This window comes from Geotrypetes seraphini, chromosome 11, assembly GCF_902459505.1.
Source record: "Geotrypetes seraphini chromosome 11, aGeoSer1.1, whole genome shotgun sequence".
Classification (NCBI taxonomy): domain Eukaryota; kingdom Metazoa; phylum Chordata; class Amphibia; order Gymnophiona; family Dermophiidae; genus Geotrypetes; species Geotrypetes seraphini.
The window spans coordinates 133705266-133728162 of NC_047094.1; the positions used below are offsets into that span (position 1 = coordinate 133705266).

The 22897-nt window shown below is 43.2% G+C and overlaps 1 protein-coding gene across 6 annotated transcripts in view; it reads right to left on the reverse strand.

The window, feature by feature from the left end:
* The window catches only part of PTPRT (protein tyrosine phosphatase receptor type T), a 680142-nt gene that overhangs the window by 133036 nt on the left and 524209 nt on the right, over nucleotides 1-22897 (reverse strand). For all 6 annotated transcript variants that reach the window (XM_033963545.1, XM_033963543.1, XM_033963541.1 and 3 more), the window contains exon 10: nucleotides 386-587. In XM_033963545.1, the coding sequence (XP_033819436.1) occupies nucleotides 386-587 (202 nt within the window). The remainder of the gene's footprint in view (nucleotides 1-385; nucleotides 588-22897) is intronic.

Here is a 22897-nt window from a genome sequence, read left to right on the forward strand (position 1 = left end):
GTCCCCGCGCATAACCGAATGAATATGGCAGGAGGGATGCCAACTCCCTCCTGCCATCACAAACCCGCCATCAGCCCGGCCCATCCCTCCCCGTACCTATGAGCGTCAGAAGCAGCGGGGAGCATTCAGCACGGCTCCCTGCGCTAATAACCGCTATCGCGGTTTAGTAAAAGGAGGAGGGGCTAGTTAGTGCTAGGGAAATCAGTACTGAGAACAATAATAAAAAAAAGAGTTAGCAGTAGTAAAAACCATAGGGCTTTACCGCTTGAAAGCCATTCCAAGAGTTCCAAAGAATGGCGTCTCCATCAACTGCGGTCAGATCTGTAAACATGTAACCAATCGATTATCTGCTGCTTGGAACAAAAGTCACTCCTGTATGCGGTACCTGAAATTTTAGTTGCTATCCTTGTGGTGATAGGGGGTCCAAAGCCCTTCGCTGTACTGGCTTTGATGGTGAAGGTGTAGGTGGTTCCCGGGTACAAGCCTACGAAAAGGTGATGGGTTTCATTCCTCAGCTTGAAGACTCTTCCCTTCTGGCTGGATAAATCTGCGCTGGGGTCCAAGGAGCCAACAGCCTTATAGGTAATCTGCAGGGGAGATCACAGACACCACAAGGAAATTGTGTATTTGGATCTTTATTCATAACATAACCCAACTTTATTTTTCTCTACCGCCTTAATCAAAAGAATTGTAGGCGGTTTCCACAAAAGAGAAAAACTGGCCAATCAGTGAAATACAAAATGGTAAAAAAATGAATACAGCCTGTTGTATATAAGACATTAAAATTTAAAATTGATAGGATAAGATTAATTATGTTTAAAAATGAAGATAAAAACACGGATTAAGAAATGAATTTATCAAATAATATTGTCTTGATTTTTTGCTATAAGCGCCATAGGACAACATGGCTCCGCTGATAAAGTTACCCAACCAGGACTGTTGTTTGCTTGCTTGGAAAGCCAGCGTCCTGTCTAAATAAGACCTGAGTTTACAGCCTAAAATCTTCGGGTAAGCAGATAGGTTGCAGTTCCTGGTTATCCGCACAGGGTTATATAACACAAAATGAGATAGCAGGTATGTAGGTGCCAATCCCGGTAGATAGAGCATAACGAAAAGCACATTCAAAGTCTTCTGGGTCGCCAGTTCCATAAGCAGAAATAAATACAGCGTAAATTTAAAGACAGTAATACGTGCATATAAGAATTTTGATATAATATTACATTTGCCTGTTACAGTCAATGCTTTTTTTTAAATGCTTTCCATCGCTAGCTGAATTAGCCCCAGTCATTCAGCTCTGCCCTCTAAGGATAGTACCAGTGGCGTAACAGGGGAGAGCAGCCCCTCCCCCACCGTGCATACGCCCCCTTCCCTGTACCTTTTTTTTTTTTTCCTTTGGCACAAGCAGCCACGAAGGAGCCACGTCCTAGGCGCGGGCCCCAGAAGTGACATCAGAGAGTGCCAAAAATCTGGTAACTCTATCTGTACGCGACACGGCCAGTGTGTCGGCAGCCCTTGCCTTTTCCAAGAGCCAATTGCTTGTTCATCAGGATCCACGATTGATATACATAAGCCAATATATGACTATTAAATATAGCACAAAAGCGTACAAACACGCTCTAAACGCAGATGAAAAACTGCCAGACGACAGCGTTTCTCACCAGAGGTCCAGTGGCGTTTCAACTGCATTTAGAGCGATTGAGTACGCCTTCCAAGCCACTAAACTAAACCCATGGTTATCCCAAATGGCCCTCAAGGCCCCCAACTACCTCGACTTTAGAAAACTACTCAAAACCCGCCTCTTCCAAGACCAGGATCCCAACGCCCCTTCTATCTAACATCCACTCTCCCCTCTACATCCTCCCCTCACCCCCCCCTGGCAACTTGATCAATTTGTTATTGAACCGCTTATAACCCCGCTCAACTGCTGTAAACCACTTGTAACCTTGTTTAATTGATGTGAACCGCCTAGAACTCTTCCGGGTATGGCGGGATACAAAAATAAAGTTATTATTATTATTATTATTATTTTGTGCTATATTTAATAGTCATATATTAGCTTCTGTATACCAATCGTGGATCCTGATAAACATAAGAACATAAGAATTGCCGCTGCTGGGTCAGACCAGTGGTCCATCGTGCCCAAAAGTCTGCTCACACGGCAGCCCCCAGGTCAAAGACCAGTGCCCTAACCGAGACCAGCCCTACCTGCATTCGTTCCAGTTTAGCAGGACCTTGTCCAACTTCGTCTTGAGTCCCTGAAGGGTGTTTTCCCCTATAACAGCCTCCGGAAGAGCGTTCCAGTTTTCTACCACTCACTGGGTGAAGAAGAACTTCCTTACGTTTGTACGGAATCTATCCCCTTTTAACTTCAGAGAGTGGCCTCTGTTCTCCCATCCTTGGAGAGGGTGAACAACCTGTCTTTATCTACTAAGTCTATTCCCTTCATTATCTTGAATGTTTTGATCATGTCCCCTCTCAGTCTCCTCTTTTCAAGGGAGAAGAGGCCCAGCTTCCCTAATCTCTCACAAGCAATTGATCCAATAAAAATATATAGTAGACTCAGTTGACCGGCACCGATGGGAATTGGTAGATGCCAGATAAATGTAGTTGCTGGAGAGTTACTATTAAAAATAGGCCTAACTAATACTATACCCCATACTATGCCTTACAAGTTTCAAGTTTATTAAAAATTTGTTATATCGCCAAATCAGGCTTCAAGGTGGTTTACATAAATCAAAAAGGACTTCTTTTTGAAGACTTCTCATTCGTGCAGAGTTTCGCTTATGATTTTTTTTTAGCCTTTGATCCACGAGGTTTTGTATCAGGACCTTCCGGGACCCCTGAGGAAGACTGTTTTTTTGTCAAAACACGGACCTAGATGTTTCTGCAATGTGGATTATTGGATGGTATTTTTAATAAAGCCTGCATCTTGAACATCATCCTCTCCACAGTGTTGCTTGTTCTTGTCGGGTCAACCTTTTGTTTGTGGAACATAAATGTATATATAATCACCAGCTAAAACTGAAAGGAAATAGGGAAGAACAGCGGCGAGGGAAAACAGAACCTGGCAATAACGCTGGTCTAAAATGAGTGTAAAACTTAAAAGGACCATCCTTGAGCTTTGAACTGGAATGCTTTTAAATTGGTCTTGAAGGTGTCTAGTGACGCATCCTCTCTTAGGTGGTTAGGTGCCGAGTTTCAGAGAATTGGGGCAGTTACGGAGAAAATATTACACTTCTCCCTCCGTATTTGCGGTTTCAGCAATCGCAGTTTTTAACTTGCTGGCTCCTCCCCCCAAATGACATCAGCTTGCATAGAGAAATCGCCGATTCCCAGCACTTTCTTCACCGTGCTTTGCCTCTCCTTCAGAAACAGGCCAGATCTCCCACCATGTTATTCGCGGTTTCACCATATTCACGATGGTTTTTAATAGAAAACAGCAAATAACATATGAAAAAGTTATTTGTGGTTTTTCAGTATTTGCGGTTCTGTTAATCCCCTATCACAGCGAATATGGAGGGAGAAGTGTAATTCGCATGGTGTTAATATGTTTTAACGATGGAACTGAAAGCAAGTTTTGAGAAACTGATCTAAGGGATCGTTGGGGAGAATATGGAATTAAGAGCCTATTGATACATTCTGGTTGACCAGTGACTCGAGTTTTAACTGTTAATAACCTAATCTTATAAGTTATTCGATGCTCCACCAGTGGGCGTTGATCAGAAGGGGGGGGGGGGTTAACATGGTCAAACTTTCTTGTATTTTTAGGTATTCTGTACAATTTGTAATCGTCTAATTTCTTTCTTGTTTATTCCTTTTTATAAGGCGTTACTGTAGTCTAGACATGAGATCACAAGCAAATGGATAAGAATGTTTAATGAAGAAGTGTCTAACAGTTCCAGACAAACTCCTGGACATGTAGTAGGCAAAGCATGGGCGTACTCATGTGTGGCGTGCCAAGTTTACACTTGGGGCCCCTTTTACTACGCTTTTTAGCGCGCGCTAAACGCTAACGCATGCATGTCTATGGACGCGTTAGCGGTTAGCGCGTGTGCATATTTAGCTCGCGCTAAATGGGCGCTAAAAATGCACAGGGTGTTAAATTTCTGCCAGGAATTGATTTTATTTTCATTTTTAAAAAAGTATTACACTATTTCTTTTTCTTTTTTGCTGGTTGCTTGAGTTCCGGTTAACACAGAGTCTGGTGACTGGCTGGTGACATCTCTTCCTCGCTATTTTTGTTGCCGTCGTAGAGACGCTGATCTGGTTCTATTGCTGCTCCCCTTAATATTCAAACACCATAAAGGTGATCCCAAGTACTGTCCATTTCACCTCTCGAGCAGTCCTTCCAGCCCTAAGATTCATCAGTCTTTCTGCAATGCCAGCAGGTGCTGTTCATTCATTCAGCGTTAACACTCATGACTTATTTACCAATCAATTATTTTCCTCTTTCTTGCTGTACACCACATATGTTACAAATTCAATCTGGAGGCAGCTCAATTTCAGTAGAACTGTCAATAAAAACACGGTGAGCGATGCCCCTCACCCCATCCGCTCTAACCTCAGCCAATATTATAGAATCCGCACACTTACTTGCCACGAAACTCTCTGAATAAATCAATGCCACGCTAAAATAGCCAGCTCATCAATTTTTTACAAAGTTTCATAAAATCTAATTCCTGTCGTTGCTGGGAAAAGGCTTTCTGAATTGGAGTTGATTATTTTCGCCAGTGAATTACCATGCACGCCAGAGGCAAATTACCTCAGAGGTGCAAACAATAGGTTAAAAATATAAAGCGATGTTTTATTTATTAACTTTTCTGAAGCTATGAGGAGGATTCATGAGTTACAAAAAAAAAATAGCCCCAGAAACCTAGACATGACAGTCTGAGAGACAATTTCAAATGTTCAAAAGAAGAATGTGGCCAAATATTTAAAAAGTTTTAGGCTTCCTTTTATTAAGCCGTGTTAGGGTTGATTTTTGGTTTTTTTTATTGCCACCATGGCGGTAAAAGCTCCAGCACTCATAGAATTCGTATTAGCATTGGAGGGTGTCCTTCGAGGTGCTGCGAGGCGTCCGGCTGCTACTGCTGCATAGGGAAGTGGAGGGGGAGAGGGAAAAGGGGCTGCTTTGGGGGTTGGGATGTGCTAGGGGGCAGGCAGCAATCTTGGTTTGCATATGGGGGCCAGAGAGAGATAGGCAGGGGGCTAGGGAGAGAGACAGACAGACAGACAGAAAGAAAGACTGATAAACAAGGGGCCAAGGAGAGAGACAGACAAAAAGAATGACAATAGACAGGGGGCCAGAGAGACAGACAGAGAGACAGACAGCCAGAGGCCAAGGAACGAGAAAGAAAGAAAGACAGACAGACAGGGGGCCAGGGAGAGACACAGACAGAAAGAATTACAGCCAGACAGGGGGCCAGAGAGACAGATAGAAAGACAGCCAGCCAGCCAGCGGTCAAAGAGAGAGAGAGACAAAGAAAAAAAGACAGACAGAAAGCGGCCAAGGAGAGAGAGAGACAGAAAGAAAGGCAGAAAGACAGAAAGCGGCCAAGGAGAGAGAGAGACAGGAAGAAAGGCAGAAAGACAGAAAGCGGCCAAGGAGAGAGAGAAAGACAGAAAGAAAGACAGACAGCGGCTAAGGAGACAGAGAGACAGAAAGAAAGACAGACTGACAGGGGGCCAGGGAGAGACACAGACCAAAGAATTACAGACAGACAGGGGGCCAGAGAGACAGACAGCCAGCATCCAAGGAGCGAGAAAGAAAGAAAGATAGACATGGGGCCATGGAGAGACACAGACAGAAAGAATTACAGACAGGGGACCAGAGAGACAGATAGAAAGACAGACAGACAGCCAGCGGTCAAAGAGAGAGAGACAAAGAAAAAAAAGACAGACAGACAGCGGCCAAGGAGAGAGAGAGAGAGACAGAAAGAAAGAAAGACAGACAGACACATCTATTCTAGCACCCGTTAATGTAACAGGCTTAAAGACTAGTATATATATAATAGAACAGAAAACTAAGCATATTGTTAGACATTTATAATCAAATTAACATCTCATAGTAAAAGTGCACAAGTAATGAAGAATACAATTATAAAAATTATCAATAAAGTGAACTTTGAACTCTGCTCCCTGACTGAATTATTGACATCCCATCCTCACGGCTCCTTGCACCCGAAATGAGCACCAGGAATTACAGCTGGTTTCAGCAGGGCACACATCTTTGAGAGTCTATTCTCGAATTAGCGCTGAACATGGACCAAATGGGTTGATTAATTTGGTCTCTGCAAGCATGCGTTTCTCCTCATAAACAGCTATAAAATCAGAATTGTGCTGTGTATGCTTAATTTTGTTTTCCTTCAATCAAACATATTGAAAATTTGTAGTAGAAACAAGCTTTGCACTTTCCCAAGCAGAGTCTTTAATGCCTGCGAACACACTGTTCCCTGCACAATTGGACTGTATCCAGTATGCACCCCTCCCCCGCATCCCCAAATCTAAACCCTAAGCAGCTTGTTCTTGTAAAAAATAAAATACATAAAGTGCTATGAGCAAGGCAATGCAATAAAACATAATCTTAGTTATAAGGAAGGACTGATAAAAAAAACAAGCTTTCAACTGCGCTTTTGACTGGAAAGCATATCAAAAATGTTCCAACTAGTTATAACAGAAAAATCCCTCAAAGTGCTGAATCCAGCAAATAATGCTTCCACTGAAATATTAAAGGATTTATGCCACTGTGGTGCTTGGAAAAGAAACTTTGCTAATCATCAGCTAGGTATCTAGTTTAGTTCAAGGTTCATTACGATAGTTGATAAGATGGTTCCAACTATGAACTCCCCAAAACATTTATTTAATTAGTCTTTTGATGGGTTTTCCCTGCTCATTTGCACTTCCAGATCAATTGGAAACAGCCTCATCGGGAATTTTTAAGTCTCTTCTACTTATCCAGGTCTTTCTACTAAAGACTTTGATCAAAGGCCACATGCAATGGGAGTCTGTCCACTTAATGTCACCATCATGCAGTAGCTGAGACCGCCTACCCACCACCCTGTCAAAGCCACAAAAAGGCAATATACAAGTCTCCTTTCCCTTACTATTTGGGGTTCCAGAATCTTGCTTACTCTACATGGAATCTTGCTACTTTTGGGGATTCCAAATGGAATGCTGGTACTATTTGGGGTTCCAGAATCTTGCTTACTCTTTGAGGGTTCTACATGGAATCTTGCTGCTCTTTGGGGATTCCAAATGGAATGTTGGTACTATTAGGGGTCCCGGAATCTTGCTTACTCTTTGAGATTCTATGTGGAATCTTGCTACTTTTGGGGATTCCAAATGGAATGTTGGTACTATTTGGGGTTCCAGAATCTTGCTTACTCTTTGAGGGTTCTACATGGAATCTTGCTACTCTTTGGGGATTCCAAATGGAATGTTGGTACTATTAGGGGTCCCGGAATCTTGCTTACTCTTTGAGATTCTATGTGGAATCTTGCTACTTTGGGGGATTACAAATGGAATGTTGGTACTATTTGGTGTTCCGGAATCTTGCTTACTGTTTGAGATTCTGCATGGAATCTTGCTACTTTTGGGGATTCCAAATGGAATGTTGGTACTATTAGGGGTTCCGGACTCTTGCTTACTTTTTGAGATTCTACGTAAAATCTTGCTCCAAATCTCCAAATGGAATGTTGGTACTATTTGGGGTTCCGGAATCTTGCTTACTCTTTGAGGATTCTACGTGGAATTTTGCTACTCTTTGGGGATTCCAAATGGAATGTTGGTACTATTTGGGGTTCCGGACTCTTGCTTACTTTTTGAGATTCTACGTAAAATCTTGCTACTTTGGGGGATTCCAAATGGAATGTTGGTAATATTTGGGGTTCCGGAATCTTGCTTACTCTTTGAGGATTCTACATGGAATCTTGCTACTTTGGGGGATTCTAACTGAAATGTTGGTACTATTAGGGGTTCCAGAATCTTGCTTACTCTTTGAGGATTCTACGTGGAATTTTGCTACTCTTTGGGGATTCCAAATGGAATGTTGGGGGTTTCGGACTCTTGCTTACTCTTTGAGGATGCCACATAGAATGTTCTGGCTCACTGGCTGAGCTGCTGCCTCTGCAACCAGAGGTTCTGCAATCAAAACCTCTTGCTGCTCCTTGTGACCCTGGGCAAGTCACTTAATCCTCCAGTGCCCACCGCTTTGAATGCCAGCTTTGAAATGCGAAAGCCACAAAAAGGCAGTATACAAGTCCCTTTCCTTTTCCCTATAAGTCAGTACAGTAGGGTTTTAATGCGCTCACACTTATCACCAGAAGTATTATAGTTAAGAGCAGAATATGGGTCTGGGTCCCCTTCTCTGGAGTCAACTGCACTGACCGTTCCTCAGATAAGCCGCTCTTAACTTTACCCTTCTCCTCCATCGTCAATTCGTGACTTTGTTCCTTTCATCTAGCTGCCCCCTATGCCTGGAATAAATTACCCGAGTTTGTCCACCAAGCCCCTTCCCTTATTTAAAAGCAGACTGAAAACCCACCTTTTTTGATTTAGCCTTCAATCCTTAACCCTACTCCTCGGTCCTCCATCCCAGCCAGCTGATTAATCGTTCCCCTTAACTGTAAGGACAGATTCTTCAAACTGTGGGGACCCACAACCACTAGGGGTCACTCGGAGAAATTGAAAGGGGACAGGTTTAGAACAAATGCTAGGAAGTTCTTTTTTACCCAGAGGGTGGTGGACACATGGAACGCGCTGCCGGAGGATGCGATAGGTCAGAGCACTTTACAGGGGGTTCAAGAAAGGTTTGGATAGGTTCCTGGAGGATAAGGGGATTGAGGGGTACAGATAGAACCAGAGGTAGGTTATAGAAGTGGTCAGAAACCACTTCACAGGTCATAGACCTGATGGGCTGCCGCGGGAGCGGACCGCTGGGCTAGATGGACCTCTGGTCTGACCCAGTGGAGGCAACTTCTTATGTTCTTATGTTCTTATCCTGTTTGTCTGTCTTGGCTGTTTAGATTGTAAGCTCTTTGGAGCAGGGACTGTCTTCTTTGTGCCTCTGTACAGCGCTGCTTGTGTCTGGTAGCACTATAGAAATAATTCATAGTAGTAGTGTGAAGAGTTTCAGTCTTTGGGAAGCAGAGCTGAGCTTGTGATGTCATAATGCAGGGCCGAATCCAGTCGGGTTTTCAGGATTTCCCCAATGAATATGCATGAGATCTATGTGCATGCACTGCTTTCAATGCACATTCATTGGGGAAATCCTGAAAACCCAACTGGATTCGGCCCTCAAGGAGGGACTTTGGGGACCCCTGTCATAATGCCTCATTCCACCAATAAGAGCCAACCTCATCAGTGATGTCACAATGGCTTCATTGTCCTGTACTCCCCTCTGCCTTTTGAAAATAGGCATTTTCTTACTGCCATCTTTGGACGTCTAGCACCATACGTCCAAATCGGATTTAGAAATATGTTTTGAAAATGCCCCTCCACGTTACCCTGACACTGTGCAGATAATGCTGAGGTGATCGGAGAAATAGTCAATGGCACTAGTTACAAATTCCTTGACATTATTTCCATACACTATGTCGATGATACAGATGATGCCTTTTAATGACACGCTGGTTATGTGATGATGCTTAAAGAAAGCAGAATGAGTACTCCAGTCTCGCTCTCAGATGCCACAATTGAATTCTCATCTAGGTTCAAAAAAAATGCAGAGTAAAATGAGTTTGCAGCATTCCCGGACCAGAGGGATCAATGATTCATAATTATTTTTTTCCCCCAGTACAATTCCTTTCCCTAAGTGTCCCAGTCTCGTGTCTGAACTCAGCCTCTTTCACTGATTAAATATTATAGCTCAGCTCAGTATCCCATGCTGGCTGTGTAAATCAGTGAACTGCATTATAAGAAGGGAAAAAGAATTGAAGGCTCACATCATGGACTGGTTTTACATTAACTGCAGTGATAAAGTGGGATAGGCAGAACAAAATCGGGTAAATAAAGGCAGATGTTGAGCGGCAGTCTTTTCGCCTGGAAAAGTAATGGCTGTAATGTTAGTATTTTATAGGGCAGCCAATCTGCCATTCACGTTAAATCTAGATGTAGAAAGAATGGAACCCTACTAGAACCCCAATTTGGGGGCTCTTAACCAAGGTCATGTATGGGGATGATGATAACGAACTGTAGGGGCAACTAGAAGGCTTTCAAACAAATGTTCCCCATGGAGCTTCCCTTTGAAAATGCACGTTTGTAGAGGAATGCATGCATGTTTTAATCCATGGACCTTGCACCTTTTATGAAGCAAGTACAAAGGCCCTGATTCTATAAATGGCACCCGACTTCTAAGCGTCAAGACTTCTACACGTCTCTTTGCGAAGTCTTGCGAGGCTGCCCCATGAAGTCTCGGCAGCCATTTTGAGGATCTTCAGAACGGCAGTGGCGGGTGATTCTAGCAGAGGCAGGGGAAGAAAAGTGTTGGGTTCTTTTCTGCTCCCGAAAAAGCCACTAGACCACTGGGGACATAAAAGGTGGACTTGGAAAGGTGGCTTCGGTCCCCATTGCTCTGGTATTATCATAGCAGCGGTTCCCATTCCCACGGCACTACCATGGAATGGTCAACCATTGCCACTGTCAATGGTTCCCTGTTAGCACGGGAATTCCTGTGGTAACAGTTACTGTGTCACTCTCTAGCATCAAGGAGAGAAATTGTCAACCGCATTCAAGTGGAGGAAGAAATCTTTTTTCTTAAGGGTCCCACGGCGACAAGAGGGCATCCGCTAAAACTTAAGGGGGGGGGGGAAGATTTCATGGTGACACCAGGAAATACTTCTTCACCGAAAGAGTGATTGATCGATGGAATGGTCTTCCAGGCCAGGTGGTCGAGGCCAGTACCGTCGCTTCAAGAGACGATGGGACAAACAGATGGGGTTGCTACAGAGTTATGCTTAAAAGATGGATTCTCAAGGGAGGGAGGGTTCTTGAGTGGGCAGACTTATTGGGCTGCCGGCCCTTTTCTGCTGTCATACTCTATGTTTCTATGTTTCGCTAGGCGCCATTTATAAAATCATGTCTGGCAGCACCTAAGTGGTCAAAGGCGTCAATATGCATTGAAACATTTATGCCAGGATTTTTTTGTCCTAAATGAGTGTTCCTAAGTCAAACCACGCCCCAATCCACCCCTAACCATGGGTAATCGATCATTGGAATGAACTTCCATTGCAGGTGATTAACGCCAGCAGCGTGCTCGATTTCAAAAAGAAATGGGATATGTATGTGGGATCTCTAACCGGGTGAAGTCTGGGGGTGGGTCATTAGCGTGGGCAGACTTGATGGGCTACAGCCCTTTTCTGCCGTCATATTCTATGTTTCTATGTTTCTATACTTTCTGGTAGGTATCTTGGAGTAGATGCCTCCGGAGTTCGGCACCTACTTAATTGCTTTCGAATTGCTTTTTAATGGTGCTTTTCAATTATGGCATCGATAAAGCCTACTTGAATAATTAAGTTAGGTGCCTAGGTTGGCTAGGCATGCCAATTTGGGTCCCTAACTTCAGGTGCCATTTATTGAATCTGGGCCAAAGTGTGTATGTGGCTGTTCATGAGGATTTTGACATGAAATCTCTGTCTATTTCCTCTCCGCTGCCCTTATCCCATCCCTTTTCATTAATTATTATTTATTTTGAACTTTCCATAACACTTTTTTTCGCGGAGCAAGTCAAGGCATTACACAAAGCTGTAAGACAGGAACAGAACTCCATAGTAACAACAGGAATGGTACAAGCAGCCAAGAGAAACACATGAGCCAACATATAGTTACCCCCCACTCATCCAGAGTGGGCTCATAGCCTAGACCCCCAGGCTTCTCGCATACCATACTAAAATAATAATAATAATAATAACAGTTTATATACCGCAGTACCGTGAAGTTCTATGCGGTTTACAAAAGATTAAACGAAGGTACAAATTAATGCTGCCCGATTCACAATTCGAATCGATTCACTGATACAAATCAGGTGAATCGATTCAAATCGATTCACTTAAAAAAAAATCGGCCTCCCGATTCAATGGCCGACCTTTCCCCCATGCCTTCCTAAAGCAGGAGCTGCAGCGCTGCCTCTTGCTGGCCATCCACTGCTGCTCCTGCTTGAGGGGGGAGGGTCGGTCAGAAAGGCCTCCCCCAGCTTGCCCGCTCTTGCCTCCCTGCTCTTATCTCCCCCAGCTTCCTCGCTCTTACCTCCTTTATGCTAAAAGGGCAGCTTGCAGGCTCGCTGTTGTTATAGTGATCCCTGCAGCTGCCCGTGGTCCTCAGCGGCACGTTCTCTCCGCTGCGATCCTGCCCCTGACGTCAGAGCAGGGGCAGGACGTAGCAGGAAGAATGTACTGCTGAGGACCACGGGCAGCTGCAGGGATCGCTATAATACCAGCGAGTCTGCAAGCTGCCCTATTAGCGGTAAGGAGGTGGGGAAGGTGCAGGCTTGCACGAGAGCAGCGTTTGTTCCCGGTGGGGGGAGGGGAGGAGAAAATGTGCCTTCGCGGCAGGGGGGAGCAGCGCTCGTTCCCAGCCGGGGGGGGAGAAGAAAATGTGCCTTCAGGGCAGGGGGGAGCAGCGTTCGTTCCCAGCAGGGGGGGGAAGCAAGCCTTCTCAGCAGGAGGAGGAGAGAAAATGCCTTCCTGGGGGGAGCAGGTCTTCTTGGCGAAGAGCAGGCCTTCAGGGCAGGGAAGCAGGCCTGTGCAGAGGGAGGAGGAGGAAGAGTTCCTTTGGCGGTTCATAGTCTTAAGCATGCGAGACAGACACGGGCCAACAATTCAGCGCAAGATTTCAGTGCGCCGCAGAAAAACCTTCTTTTAAAGGGCTCTGATGGGGGGTGTTGGTGGGGAACCTCCCCCACACTTTACTTAATAGTGATCGCGCTGGCGTTGGGGGGGTTTTGGGGATTTCTTCCCACCTAAACCCACCTCCCCGCTTCCTTCGTTCTCCATCTCTGTGGACAACACTCTCATCCTTCTTCTTTTGTCTGCTCGGAATCTCGGGATCGTCTTTGCCTCTTTTTTTTCCTCCTTCACCGCCCAGATATAACATATCGCTAAAACCCGCCACTTCTTCCTGTATAATATTACAAAAATCCAACCCTACCTCTCTGAGCACGCTACCAAACCCTTAGACTACTGCAACTCGCTTCTCTCAGGCCTTCCGCTTAGCCATCTCGCTTCCCTCCAATCCCTCGAGAATTCGGCTGCACAGCTCATATTCCGGGAGAGCTGCTATACTCACGTTACCCCTCTCCTAAAGTCACTTCATTGGCTTCCCATCTATTTCCTCTTACTGACCTACAAATGCACTCACTCGGCTGCCCCTCACTATCTCCCCTTATGATCCCCCTCATGAGCTCTGCTCAGCTGGTAAATCCCTCCTATCTGTGGCCTTCTCTTCCTCCGCCAACTCCAGACTCCGTCCCTTCTGCCTTGCTGCGCCATTTGCTTGGAACAAGCTGCCTGAATCCCTATGGCGGGCTACGCCTCTGGCAGTTTTCAAGGCCCAGTTAAAAGCCCACCTCTTCGAGATTGCTTTCGACTCCTAACTCCTCTCACCTTGGGTTCTGCATCCCCCCCAACCCTATATGTCATGTCTGTCTGTCCAAGTTAGATTGTAAGCTCTTTTCAGCAGGGACCATCCATTAAATGTCACAATGTACAGCGCTGCGTACGCCTTTCAGCGCTTTATAAGTGATAAATTGTACTAGTAGTAGACTGCCTAACATTAAGCACAAATTATAGAACGGGGGAAAATGACCATCTGGATATTGCTCTTTTTGGAGCAGTGTGAGCGCTTTTAGCTGTGTGAAAAAGGGGCACTTTTGCAAGCGTGTTTAGGTCAAAGAGAAACACGGAACGCATGCATTCAATTATACGATAACCTTGCACACTGACTTTGTGCCAGGAGATGTGGAAAACACAGCTATCTGCAAAGTAATTTAGTGCGTTCCCCGCCTGAAACAAGCAGCCAATCTTTTATTTTCTAGGGTGCATCTTTCTTATGGTTGCCTAGCAAAAGAACTTTCAGAAGCTCAGCCTTCCCACCAGCCTTCAGAGATGGATGATACGTTCCAAACCACCTATTGAAGAGACGTCTTGACTCAGCGTAAATTATTATCAGTATCTGTTTGTTTGGAAAGCACTTTAGTGGGTAGGTCGGAAAATGCCTCATAACATAACATACAATCAAGCTGAATTAAACTGTTCAGAAAACAGCAGTGCCAAGGCGACGGGGAACAAAGCAGCCACTGCACCAAAGATTAGCAATGCTCCTAACGGCAAATTATCCCAATGGATGTTGGGGGAGTCGTATCAAGCCATGTTGACATCGTTTCTTTGCAGAGAAGTTTATGATTAACCGGGCGAGAGGCAAAAGCTTGAAAAGCATCAACGCGGTGTTATAAATTAAACAAGAAAAGTGAGTGAATCCATGCTGGAAAACCAAGCCGTGAAATTTGGTATTCTGCTTGCCACTTTCTGGATTCTGCTTGACGGTAGGAAAACATGGACCCCCCAGGTGGCCAATATTCAAGTCAAGGTATCAAAGAATATAAAACGATACGCTCACAGCAGGGCAGGAGGTTGACCCTACTGGATCAGAAAACATGAACCAAAAACAGTTTCAGTTTAACAAAATGCCAGATTTTTCAGGTAAATACTGTAGCACCCCTTGATATGATTCCCAAGCGCACTGGGTTTACAGGGAAATTCTACACAGGGCGCCTCACTTACCTCCTCCTTTACAAAGCCACGCTAGTGTTTTTAGTGCCTGATTGGTGAGGCCCGACTTTGGTACAGGAAGAGGCGGTCGGAGCATACAGCGAGTGATTTCCTTCACTCGCCGGCGCTCCAGCTGCTCTCTCCTGCCTCTCCAGCTGTCCTCTCCTGGTCGGCGGTAGGAAAATACCGCGAATGACCGGGACCGCGGGGAGCACTGTATTTCTATATAATATCACTGAGTCATACACAGATTTGAAGCAGATGTATTCTGGCTATGGTTTGGGCCAAGTTTTAATATCATATGTGTATTTCCTATTTTTCAATGTAAATACACGTATACATCAAAAATGTTCTTCTCAGCCTTTACGCTGGGGTACACGTAGCTGTCAGCGAATTGCTTGTTTGGAGGTAGGAATTGCCGAAGTGATTGAGGGGAGACTTGTGCTTCTTTCTCTGGGATTTGTAAAATGAATTTTTGGCTCATTAACCGACTCCTCTCGGTCATGTCGTTTTGTAAAATCCTGCGGAAATGCATAAAGGCAGCAAAATGAAAGAAAAACATGATTATTATTATTTTTTTTTCCCATTTCATTTTGCAAGCAATCAGATCTCCCACAGAAAAAAAAAAAATGTGCTGCCGAAAAACAAAATATAAGTTTTTCAATCCCCCCTCCCCCCTTTCTGCTATTGCGACAGACATGGGGGAAGCCACTGCTTGCCCTGGATTGGTAGCATGGAATATTGCTCCTATTTGGGGTTCCAGAATCTTGCTAATCTTTGAGATGCTGGAATGTTGCTCCTATTTGGGGTTCCAGAATCTTGCTAATCTTTGAGATGCTGGAATGTTGCTCCTATTTGGGGTTCCAGAATCTTGCTAATCTTTGAGATGCTGGAATGTTGCTCCTATTTGGGGTTCCAGAATCTTACTAATCTTTGAGATGCTGGAATGTTGCTCCTATTTGGGGTTCCAGAATCTTGCTAATCTTTGAGATTCTGGAATGGGTTTTGGCCAGGTACTAGGGACCTGGATTTGCCACCGTGAGAACGGACTACTGGGCTTGATGGACCCAGTAAGGCTATTCTTATGTTCTTATGCTCTGCCCCTTTGTTGACGCATTTGAACATTGCTAACCTCTGCTGCTTCCTATAACTCCCCTATAGGTGCTCAACGTCAGCCCTTTCCAGTGTCCCCTCATCTGCACCTAGAGAGTTCTAAAAAGGGATTTTTTAATTTAAACGTTAACATTTTAAATTCCACCTGCAACCCCAAAAGTAATAGAAGCAGTGTACAATCTGGGTATTTTTCTGACCCCTTTTTCGTGATTATTATCGTGCTTTTATCGTATTATAACTATGTTTGAACTTAGTTTTGATAGATGCCGTTGCCCCCGCCGACGCATTATCCCCGACCCTGCCGAAAGACTGAAACGCGTCGGCGGGGCCTGGTGCAACAGTAGAAATGGAAGCTAAGTTCAAACGCAGTTATTATAAGATAAAATCACGCTAATGATGAAAAGGACGATCAAAAGAAAAAAGTATTCAGAGAATTTAAAGAAAGTCTTGATACCGCATTTTACTCATGAGTTTCAATGAGGAGTGCTGCCGCACTGAGCTATATTGCTTGGGTGGTGTTCTGAAGATCCTTTTATGTCTGATCGTCAATACTAAAATTTCATCGCTCGTGTGTGTGTTTTTGAACTTTTGGGGAATTTTTGTTAATGACAAATACTGGTTGTTTTATAAAGACACATGGTCATATACTGTATGTTAAATTAAACTAAACTAAACCTTAAGTTTGTCTACCGCATCATCTCCATAAAGATAGAACTCGGCACGGTTTACAGGTAATTCAATAAATGAGGGAAGGACATCATAAGAAATTAGAGGTTATGAAGAGGAGAGCTAGCTTTACATTTTGGAGAAAAGCCAGATTTTCAGAAGCTTTCGGAATAATTGGAATGAGCCTAGGTTCCGAAGCGGGGCAGGGAGGTTGTTCCAAAGCTCAGTGAATTTGAAGAAAAGGGATTTCTCTAATTTACCTGCATACGTGATGCCTTTTGATGAGAATGAGAAAGAGAGAAAAAAAAAAAAGAGAGGAAGAGAGAGAAAATAGAGAAGAGAGAGAGATAGAAAAAAACAGAGAGGAAAATAATAATAATAATAATAACTTTATTTTTCTATACCGCCATAGTCAATCGACTTCTAGGCGGTTTACAGTGTAAGAAGGCTGGACAATCAGCGAATAACAAGAGGTCTCAATACAATACAATAAGTCAACATACAATACAATACAATACAATACAAAGATTCTGTATACAATACAGTACCATATAGTACGAGTCTAACTACAATATAATACAAAAATCTGAACACAATACAATACATAAGTCTGAATACAATACAATACATAAGTCTGAATATAATACTATACATAAGTCTAAATACAGTATCCTACAATGAGTCTAAATATAATACAATATTGTAGAAGGGAAAGTTACGTATAGTTTGGAGTTCAATAGGTAATGAATATCTGAGTATTTCTTTAGAAAAGAGAGAGAAGAAGAGAGAGAGAGAGAGAGAGAGAGAGAAGAAGATAGAGAGAGAAAAAAAGAAAAAGAGAAACTAAACTAAACTAAACCTTAAGTTTGTCTACCGCATCATCTCCATAGAGATAGAGCTCGGACACGGTTTACAGGTAATTCAATAAATGAGGGAAGGATATAATAAGAAATTAGATGTTATGAAGAGGAGAGCTAGCTTTACATTTTAAATAGCTTCACGTTTTGGAGAAAAGCCAGGTTTTCAGATGCTTTCGGAATAATTGGAATGAGCCTAGGTTCCGCAGCGGGGCAGGGAGGTTGTTCCAAAGCTCAGTGAATTTGAAGAAAAGGGATTTCCCTAATTTACCTGGATACGTGATGCCTTTTGATGAGAATGAGAAAGAGAGAAAAAGAGAGAGAGTGAGAAAAAAAAGAGAGGAAGAGAGAGAGATAGAAAAAAAAGAGAGAGGGAGAGATAGAAAAAAAGAGAGAGGAAGAGAGAGAGAGAAAAAAAAGAAAAAGAGAGGAAGAGAGAGAAAATAGAGAAGAGAGAGAGATAGAAAAAAACAGAGAGGAAGAGAGAGAGAGAGAGAGAGAGAGAGAGAGAAGAGAGAGAGAAAAAAAAAGAGAGAGGAAGAGAAACGAAACTAAACTAAACCTTAAGTTTGTCTACCGCATCATCTCCATAAAGATAGAGCTCGGCACGGTTTACAGGTAATTCAATAAATGAGGGAAGGATATCATAAGAAATTAGATGTTATGAAGAGGAGAGCTAGCTTTAAATTTTAAATAGCTTCACGTTTTGGAGAAAAGCCAGGTTTTCAGATGCTTTCGGAATAACCTAGGTTCAGCAGATGGGCAGGGAGGTTATGCCAAAGCTCAGTGAATTTGAAGAAAAGGGATTTCCCTAATTTACCTGCATACATGACGCCTTTTAACGAGGGGAAAGATAGTTTGAATATGTGGGCGGATCTGGTAGTGTCAGATCTCGAAGAATTCCAGGATAGTGGGATTAGGGGAGGAAGAATGCCATGCAGGATCTTGAAAATTAGGCAGGTAAGTTTCAAGTTTCAAATTTATTTTTGACTTATTGAATCGCTTAATTTAATTTGCTAAGCAATTTACAGATAAAAAATAGATACATCAGATTAATTATAAAAGGATACATAAATTTGACACATTATCATACAAAATAATAAATAAAGTCATACAAACTAACAGATACATGGGGAAAAAAAGGGTAGAACTACAATTGTATATATAAAAGAAAACATGAATGGTAAAAAAACAACAGGTAGGGGAGATAACGGGGAAATAAAAAGATAAAAAAGGAAAAATTTGATAATAATCCTTAATTAAGCTTATAAATTAAACGCATCTTTAAAAAGGAAACTCTTTAAGCTGCTAAGGTACATTTAAAGTGAGTCCTAGAAATCACCGGAAGCCAGTGAAGTTTTGACAGAAGCGGGGAAACATGGTCGAATTTGCTTTTTGCGAAGATCAACCTAGCCGCAGTGTTCTGGATCCGCTGAAGTCTTTGAAGATTTTTCTTGGTTAGACTTAGACAGATGGAATTACAATAGTCCAGTCTGGAAAGAATGATTGATTGTACAAGGACAGCAAAATGTTGTTGGCGGAAGCAGGATCTCACTTTCCTCAACATGTATCTGTAACTTTCCCCTCTTCACTATTGTATTATATTCAGACTCATTGTACGATACTGTATTTGGACTTATGTATGGTGTTGTCTTTAGACTTATTGTATTGTATTATATTTAGACTCGTTGTATTATATTGTACTGTGTTGCATACACTCACTGTATCGTATTGTATTGTATTGTTTTGTCTTGTATTGTATGTTGACTTATTGTATTGTATTGTGACCTTGTTATTCGCTGAATGTCCAGCCTTCTTACAGTGTAAACCGCCTAGAAGTCACCTGACTATGGCGGTATAGAAAAATAAAGTTATTATTATTATTAAAAAAACATTTTTTTTTACCAGAGTTGAATATGTTATTTTCATGTTCTGTATATTGGATGAAGACAGTTACTCGGTCCCTCAAACCCTTACCTACCCTCTCATTTCACTGTAAATAAAGCTTGTTCCCGAGCAGTCAGCAATGCCAGTCACTCACCGCTCCCATCACATTTCCTGTTTTCTATTCAGAGCGATAAAACATTCATTATTGCTCTTCCCTTCCTCAGAGAAGCAAACATTTTTATAACCCACTGACAGTTCATGCCACTTTTAACTGTGTTTTACTGAACAGAATCGCCCAGAGCTGAAACGGCTTCTTCATGCTCCGGAACGGAGAAGGTCTGAACAAACATATCAGGTTTCAACAGGAATGATTTCGAGGAGTCCCCGAGTGCGTGGGCCCTAATGGCTGCTGTGGTCCACAGGCTGTGCTGAAAGTAAATTTATCTGTGAACTAGAAAGGAGATGGTGACATTTATTTAGAGGCTTCTGCAAACAGTGATAAAAAAAACATTATCGTGCCACTGCTCAGGTTTTCCAATCATGGATTTCTGTAGCCCTCAAAAGTCCAGACCCTTAGCAATCGCATTTATGTAAAACCTACACGTCAACGGAAGCATCAGAGATTGCCTAACGTAATGGTTACCAGACATTCGGGAAAACCTAGGAATGCCCTCTTTTTAGAGGACTGTCCTGGTGCCCAGAGAGATTTCCAAAACCCGGCAGTTTGTCCAGGTTTTGGAAGTCCCCAAGCTCGGGGCTATGTCTGGAGGCCCTCTGTGCATGCGATAGCATCATACATGCATAAAGGCGTGTGATGTCATCATATCAACGTTCGTGCATGTGCACAGACCCTCCAGACCTCAGGAAAGAAGACAGGAGGTTTGGCTGGGAGTAGAAGGGAGCGGAGCTAGAAGTGGAACAGGGCAGGTCTGGGGGGCCCTCTTTTTTTTTTTAAAGCGGAAAGACTGAAGCCACACCATAAGGATGAGCATTGGCTTCCTGTTTCTTATAGGATGACATATAAGGTGATACTTTTGAATTTTAAAATGCTACGATTAGGTCAACCAGTTTATCTTTATCGATTTTTGCAGCTGTATTGTTCTTCAAGGACACTTCGATCTTCCCAAAGTCATCTTTTCCTGGAGCCTTTGTTATGTCTGACTTGCCCCTCTTCTATCCAGAAACACGTTTTTTCAGGCCAAGGTCCAATGCTTTAGAATTCAATCCCATTAGATCTTAGATTAGAATTCTCTTGGAACAACTTCAGAACTTAGCTTATAATGTATCTTATTCATATGGCATATGGACCCTAGGACCTTTTTGCTGCTTGTATGAGGTTGGAAGTATGGACTTTTCAATGTTGGGTTTGAGTTGAGTTGATTTGTTGTTGTTGGTCTATTTCTTTCTTATATTGCTATTATTGTAGCATAGGATGAAGTTAAGAGGTGACAGGCTCAGGAGTAATTTAAGAAAATACTTTGTTACAGAAAGGGTGGTGGTTGCATGGTAGAGGTGGTAGAGACAAAGAAATATGCCAGAAAGTGTGGGACAGGCATGTGGGATCTCTTAGGGACAGGAGGAGATGATGGATGTTGCGGATGGGCAGACTGGATGGGCCATTTGGTCTTTATCAGCTATCATGATTCTGTTTCTATAACCATAAAGCTCTATGACCTCACAATATAAGTGTTAAGAGCCTTAGCCAATAGGGAGAGGAGGAGGAGATAGTGGATGCTACCGATGGCCATTTGGACTTTATCTGCTGTCAGGTTTCTCTGTTTCTATAAAGCTCTATGACCTCACAATGCAAGTGTTAAGAACCTTAGCCTCCAACACTAATGCTCTATGACCTCACAATGCAGGTATAAAGAGTTTTAGCCAATAGGGAGAGGAGGAGGAGATAGTGGATGCTGCAGATGGGCCACTCAGCCTTTATCTGCCATGGTGTTTCTATGTTTTAATAGTACTGTATTTCATTGCAAATTGTTGTAATCAGTTTCCTCCAAAGTGGTATATTAAAACTCCAAACACTTAAAAATTAAACTTATTGCTTAGTATTCATTTTTAAATGTAATAAAAGTGTTTGGAAATGTCTATATAAGAGCTTTGCGAATTTGAATAAGTAAAAATGCATTTGCCATCCTGTTTGGTGGTCTCAGCAGGAAAGTGAAAAATAAAGAGCAAGAAAGGAAGACAACACCTCTCCTTGGAGATGCTCCCTCCAGAAAGCTGAAAATAGCACCCCGGTACATGGCAACTGTGCAGACCCTGAGAGTATAAGTTCAAATGCTAGCACGGTTGATTCAACCTTTTGTCTTCCCTGACAAGATGCACTGATGAGCATTCATTGTTGAGACAGAATATTTTGAACAAAAACTCTACATAAATCAGGCATAAATATTTTAAGAGGACTGAAGCACAGCAGAGATTTATAATGCGACTGGATACACGTTTGTGGATGAGCAGGGCATGAGACGTCAATGTCCCAGGATTGTTAAAAAAAGAAAACAGTGTGCAAGGGGAAAATTACAGACAAGAGCTGTTTGTAAAGTGTAGAGAGATAAAAACGGAGGAGTGCAGGACAGCTGATATTAACACTGATGCCATGTGTCCATCTTCCCTCAACATTACTATTACAAGAGCCATGAAGGCAAACTTTCTCACTATGACTTAGGATTCTCACTGAAAGAGAAGGGACACGTCGACTAAGGTTAGTTAGTTATTTTCTTTTTCTTTTTTTTTTAGTTCAAAATTTTTATTAAGTTTTGGAAAATACAAAATGCAAAAGTGATGGAAATGGGAAACAAAATGAAACAAGGAGATGCAAAGAAACTAAACATAAGCATCTATCCTATATAATAAAAGGTTAGTGGCGCATGCGCTTTTAAAAAAGCGTGATTTCTGCGGCCGTGGTGTGTGATCCGTGCCGTGTTCCATTTTAGAACCCGGCCAATGATCACTCTGGCCACGCCCCTCCTCCCGCCTTCACCAACCCGAAGGAAGCTCAGCAGACCTCCTGCCCTCGCTCACCGCTGCTGTCGCTGCCGCTGATCCTCCTCTTCGGGCCAGCCTGCGATCGTGGCCGGCTTTGGCGGGCCTCACGGGCCGCTTTCCGGCCTCGGTGGCACGTTCCCTCTGACGCACGGGATCGCGTCGAGGGTAGCGTGCTTCCGGGTTGGGGAGCGGCCTGCGAAGTTCGCTGGGGCCGGCCACCATGAACTTACAAATGGGAGGTGAAAGGGCCTCATAAGTGGAATAGCCTAGGGCCTCTTTTCATCTAAATCCGGCCCTGCATATAAGGAAAAAGAACCCGATGTTCAGCTACAAAATGGGGGGATCAGTGCTAGGGGAAAGTACCCTTGAAAAAGACTTGGGTGTGCTGGTGGACACAACAATGAAATCAACGGCACAATGTGCAGCAGCCTCAAAGAAAGCAAACCGAATGTTGGGTATTATTAAGAAGGGCATTACAACCAGGACGAAAGAAGTCATCATGCCGCTGTATCGCATGATGGTGCGCCCACATCTGGAGTACTGTGTCCAATATTGGTCACCCTACCTCAAGAAGGACATGGCGATACTTGAGAGGGTTCAGAGAAGAGTGACGAAAATGAT